At 49.6% G+C, this 5,937-nt stretch overlaps 1 protein-coding gene across 3 annotated transcripts in view; it reads right to left on the bottom strand.

Moving 5' to 3' along the window:
• The window catches only part of Clpb (ClpB homolog, mitochondrial AAA ATPase chaperonin), a 123,929-nt gene that overhangs the window by 10,385 nt on the left and 107,607 nt on the right, over positions 1–5,937 (bottom strand). For all 3 annotated transcript variants that reach the window (XM_005368790.3, XM_026790099.1, XM_005368791.2), the window contains exons 8-9: positions 3,368–3,445; positions 2,206–2,261 (exon numbers count right to left, since the gene is read on the bottom strand). In XM_005368790.3, coding sequence (XP_005368847.1) covers positions 2,206–2,261; positions 3,368–3,445 — 134 coding nt within the window. The remainder of the gene's footprint in view (positions 1–2,205; positions 2,262–3,367; positions 3,446–5,937) is intronic.

Genomic DNA, 5,937 nt, shown 5'->3' with positions numbered 1-5,937 from the left:
TGTAGACCAGGCTGGTCTCGAACTCACAGAGATCCGCCTGCCTCTGCCTCCCGAGTGCTGGGATTAAAGGTGTGCGCCACCACCGCCCGGCTCAAACCTAATACTTTTTGCTTTATGGAATGTCCAGGAGGTGCCAGGAACACTGGTTAGTCAGCTTACAGTCCAGGGTTCTCTTGGATTTTGAAGGCATGCTTCAAACACGAATGTTCCATGGGCAGACAATGTTTGTGTAAACACATTCTGTAATGAGTTGGCCCAGGGGACTGCACAGATCAGGGGTTTTATAGAAGAATCATCTAGGATTTAGTAAGTGTTTGGGGGGGCTGTTAGGCACCTCATTTTCCTTTGTGAAACATTTCAACAGTTTAAATCCTCACCCCAGAGCAGCAGAGAATATGGTCCTAAGAAAAGAGCAGAAGGCTGAACTCCGGGTTCACGCCTCTACTGCAGGGCTTCAGTTCTCTCAACTAAACAGCAGACCTAAGTCAGCACTGCGCTAAGCTCCTCACAGGGTCAGGTGAGCACACACAGCAGGAGAACACTGCTGGGGACAGGAGAAAGGTGACGCTCAACACAACCTTAGACACAGAGCTGGAGAGTTCTGCCCTGAGAAAACAGCTGGAACTCCAGTCGAGGGTCCCTGGCTCTGGAGCTGGGTGCACCACAGCTCACTGTCAAACAGCAGGTGTAGGCAGGACACACTGGCATGTGCTGATGGAAGACACCATCCCACCAGGGGGACACCCTGAATGGGAGTAAACTCTGTCTCCTATTTAGATGTTCCGCCTAGGAAGTACCCGTATCACGGGTCTTCTAGTAGGGCCCCTCCTTTCTACAGCAGCAAATCAGCAGATACTCTCCTATTTCCAATGTGGATGAAGATATATTAAGACAGCATGGATAAAGAGATTATAATTTGTAATTAAATATTAACCTTTCTGATAGTATTAAAATTAAGCCACTCAGAATTCTTCATCCCTAATCAGGTGGTTCCTGCCCGTAACTGTATCTTTCCTAATAGTCTTGTAGTTTATGGCCCTTTCCAGAGTGCTAATTGTTTCAATCGCTGCCAACCTGATGAACTGTCTAAAGCTGCTGTTTCGGTTGGAGAACATCAGCATGCCACACACTTCTAGCCTGCCTGTCCGGCTAGTGGGTCTGCCAGAGACGAAGGTTTACATTTTTCTGCTAGCTGATCCACAGGAGACGCCCACAGAGCCTGGCTCCAAGGATCCTCAGAGAAGTGGCAAGGGAGCAGGGGGCACAAGGGATAGAAGTTCAGGACTTGACTGTTGGGCTACATGGCTGGAAAGGGCCTAAGCAACCCTTCTTTGCATGTGGAGGGTGGGGAAGTGGGGAGATGTTCATGAAACCAGGCAAGCGCACTGAAGTCTTGGGCAACCTCTTGGAAAAGGGAAACATAGCCTTAATGTTGGGAAGATATTTAGCTTTCATTGAGTATTTTGTACTGTCAGCAAGGACTGATTTTTCAAAAGCATCCCTGTCACCCTAGGCCTTTAAAAGCCAGGTGTGGCCGGGCGATGGTGGCGCACGCCTTTAATCCCAGCACTCGGGAGGCAGAGGCAGGCGGATCTCTGTGAGTTCGAGACCAGCCTGGTCTACAGAGCTAGTTCCAGGACAGGCTCCAAAGCCACAGAGAAACCCTGTCTCGAAAAACAAAACAAAACAAAACAAGCCAGGTGTGGATAAATGGGGCTGGGAATGGCTCTTTGCTGGGGAGAGCCCATGGCTCTGGGCTACAAGAAGGAGCAGAGCGGCAGTCCCAGTTGAGGGCACAGGCTAGAGAGACGCGCGGCAGACACCACACGATCCCTACTTGTTTTCTCCAGTGCTTCCCGAGGTTCCTGTAGCACAGCCCTACCTGACTAACACTGAGCTAGCCTGAGCTCCTGCAGACAGGGCCTCAATATAATACACACTATTAGCTTGGCATGGGCCGGGTGCTCAGCTACGTGTGGATGAAATTTTGTCTATTTCTCCCAAGAGTCCTAACTCAGGCCGGCTAGGGATGGCCATTTTCATTCCACAGCTGCAGAAACTGCGGCATGAAGAGATGATTCCTGGAGCCAGTCCCAGCTACACCCGAGGCCTGTTTCTGGGGCCAGGGCCAGCTCTTCAGGACAACAGTCATGAACAGCAAGGTTTCCCTGGCTTGTTGACTAGACCTTGGTCTTAATTCCTTACCTTTTTGGCATCTTTGTGCATATACTTGGCAGTCTGCTTGGCCAGTTCGGTTTTCCCTAGGAATAAGGGGATGAGGTGGATCAGGCCCAGGCAATACTCTTCAGCATGAAAGAACACTAGGGCCAGGAGTGGTGGCTCACATCTTTGATCCCAGCCCTCAGGAAGCAGAGGCAGAGGATAGACATAGTGAGCTCCAGGACAGTTAGGGCTACGCAGAAAGACCCTGTCTTAAAAAGTTAAAAAGAACACTAGGAATACATGGACCCTGACAAGTACTCCTACGGATAGGGAGCTGAGATTCAGAAGCTCTCCCAAAATTGGTCACCCAGAAAATAAATGGCGAAGTTGGGACCACAATGAAAGTCTGGACTGTCTCCCAAGGGCTTTTCTCTGTAGCAGCACTCTCAGAGTGGGGACAGGCAGGAAGACTCATAAGCCACTCATCCTCTGGAGCTCAGCACAAACCGCATCTCTTTTTGGGTGCCCTGCTTATGGCCTCTTGCTCTGCATCTCTTGCACACACTCAGGATCCAGCCACTCAGCTAGATCCTGAAACCTCGAGCCAAGAAATGGCTGAGGAGCATAGAGTACTTCCCATGAGCTCCACAGATGACCTTGTGGCAAAGTGGTATCTTGGAAGGGCCATCTAGAATGATGGTAAAGCCACTCTGTGGGTACATAGGGCTTCATGATCAGGGTTATCAACTTTTTGGGATCCAAGGAGAGTCAGATCCATGAAGTTGCTGGGAGGAGAAGAGGTTGTGGTTAGACCACAAGACAGGTGGAGGAAAGGCAGAGAATTATCTCGGAGGGTACAGCCCAGTTGACTACTAGAACAGTTTTCCTGAGCCCCCCAAAGGTAAGCTGCCCCAAGTACAGATCATGTGCCAGGCAATTAAGATGGTTCACTTGTCCCCAAAGGGAGCCCTGGGGATGCACAGTACGTGGGCCAGGGATAACAGGACCCAGTGGTCTGGTGCACCAAGTAAATTCACCCTTGAACCATGACAGGGGAAGGAGTAGAAATTCCAGCTCTTGGTAAACGGAACATGATTAAGAAGCCTAGGTTTTCTTTTCTTGGTAGCTCTGTAGTCTGGGCAGCTGTTTCTGGAGCTTCTCCAGCTCTTCTGCCCCAGTGGCTAGCCGATCTGTCTGCGATTACCTATTCCAGATGATCCCAAGAAGAGGAAGACCAGAGGGTGCTCCTCATCGTACCAGCCATTCTCCTTCCTCCGGATCGCTACGGCCAAACACACAACACGGGATGGGGAGGGAGACAGATAAATCAATGACACAAAAGGCAGGATAATTATCACTAAGTATACAATATGTTTTACTGCTCTGTGCCCACTCAAAGTCCTCACTACCATTAGTGCTGCCTAATCTGATTAGCTGGCAAGGTCCCTAGAGACACCTAATCAGGTTAGCATGGATTTGGAAAGCTGCCCAGAGCAGATTTCGGATAAAGTTTTCCAGGATGAGCACTCAGCGTTGCTAGGGAAACGGAGAGGCGGGTGGATGGTGAATGGAGGTGAAGGGAGTGGGGGACTGGTGAAGGAGAATCTGAGAGGAATGTTAACTCTCGCTGGTCACCCCTCTATCACTTGGGGAAGTAGAGGGAAGATTTTATGGTGATGCCTCTAGGGGCCCAGGGAGGTGCAAGATTTGGGCTGTTTCCCATTTGGGGAAACCAATGTCTGCTCTGTTGTGATTTAAGAAGTGGAAACAGCTAAAAGCATTTCTGGGGCCAATCAAGGGTAGTGTAGAGCTTGGGGTCCATCTCCGCTAACTCTGGAAGGCTGGGGGTGAGGAGTGGGGCAGATCTGCACTAGGTTCTTGAGGCTCTGCTTCAAGGGCTATGCATGAAGGTGAAGAAGCTGAGTCTCAGTACAGAGTGGGAGAATCAGGCTTCAGGTGGGACAAGGCAGAACCGTAATAAGAGTATTCTATTGAACACTAGGTACAACTGGAAACTTGTATTTATTCAAGACCTACAAAACACTGAAGAAAAAGGATTTTTAACTCCATTGTCTGGAACAGGAAACAGAAAGATGGATAAAGACTTGTTTAAGTCACACAAGAGTTTCTTCTTTCCCAAAACTTGTCTTTATTAAAAAAAAATCCCAATACAGCTGCTGTAAGAAGCGAGATCGAATTTGGGTTGCACTAACAGAGACACTGATGTTAGGAGCAGGAAGAGGACACAAGAGGACAGAGCACTGTGCACCATCAGGATCTGTCTGCAGATGGAACCATGTGTCTGCTCTGGTCCCCAGAGTGTCAGGAAAATAAGAAAAGGACATATGTCAGAGCACAAGGCCTGGAAACTTACTCAGTGGAGAAGTCAACAGGCCTAGGGATGTGCCTGCCCATCTTGAGGAGTCAAGCTCCCGAGTGTTATGCAGTTGAGTCTCAAAGCAGCTGCAGAAATGATGACAGATCTCGGGAGCTGATGGGATCTGCAGAGGTGGCTGGCACAAAGTGAGGTGGGCAGAGGATGATGACATGAACACAAGGGATGGGTAGGAGCCAACCGAGTCTGGACAAACTAAGGCTTTCAGGCCTGTGCTTGTCATCTTCCTCACCTTCCAGCAACAGATGGAAGCCGTGCAAACCCATGGAATCCAGACTAGCTACCTGTGCTGCCAGGAGTTGCTCCTGGAGAAGGGGCTGGGGAAACGGCCTGATTGCTCCCCTGGGCTGGCATCTGGATCTGCTCTAACTGGCTGGTTGGGACTGTCTGAAAGGCTGGTCAGGAATACTCAGAGACCTCATGGGCCTGAACTGAGGGCTAAAGGGGGAAACCCCAAGCCTGCCTGAGTGCCAAGCCCTCGTGCCAACAGAAACATGGAACTAGGGTTGTGGATATTTGGGAACAGGTCCAGGTAGTAAAACAGAAGAAGTGAAGACTCTGTGGATGCTATGTGTGAACATATATATATAAAATAAAGGCAGGGCTGAGAAAAGGTCAGCATTCTCCCAAAAGCTGGCAGAGATAACAATCTGTATTGAGAACAGAGGAAGCCCGGAGCAGGGTTAGGCTTTGTATATCTGGAGAGGCAGAAGGATCCAGCATCACTCAGACAGGTGGTATGACCCCCTCAGGCAGGGTATCACATTTGTGAGGTTCTGCTCTTGGCTGTTCTTTTGGGGTAGCGTCCTAGCCCATTGCTGGGCTGTGCAGCACAAGAAAAAAAACAACTCACCATGGAGAATGTGGAATTGAATTACGCCCGGGGCCATCTTTCCCCTTCTCTCTAATAATGCACCTGGGGGAGAGCTCTTTATAATGCCAGGCAGACTCCACTGCACAGCTGTCCCTGGTCAATTCTGCCAGACCCAGGGCATGAGTTTGGGGTGGGCCTGCTCTGGGGTCCCTGTGAAACAGGCGAAATGCCAACCATTAAACAATTATAACTCTGGATATTTCTAATAATATCTGAAGAGAAAAACGGCCAAGCAGATGGAGTCCGACAGAATGAAAAATGAAGGCGGCCAGGAAAAACTGGAAAAGGCGAGAGCCCCAGGGTGTGTGTGGCTGGTTGGGTGGCTAAGGTCTAACTAAGGCTGGGGAGCCTGGAAGAGTCCTGCACAGAGGCCAGATGGAAACATCCATGTGGCCATGGTGCTGATGCTCTTTCTGTGGCTCAGCAAATGTGCAACTTACTTGGCTAGAGCTTTATAACTTATAAATAAAAAAAACCCCTGTATCAGTAATGTCACATTTCCTCA

The sequence above is a fragment of the Microtus ochrogaster genome, unplaced genomic scaffold (assembly GCF_000317375.1).
Source record: "Microtus ochrogaster isolate Prairie Vole_2 unplaced genomic scaffold, MicOch1.0 UNK41, whole genome shotgun sequence".
In the NCBI taxonomy this organism is placed as follows: Eukaryota; Metazoa; Chordata; class Mammalia; order Rodentia; family Cricetidae; genus Microtus; species Microtus ochrogaster.
Note: the sequence above shows the minus strand (reverse complement) of the source record. Positions and strands in the feature narration are given on the sequence as shown.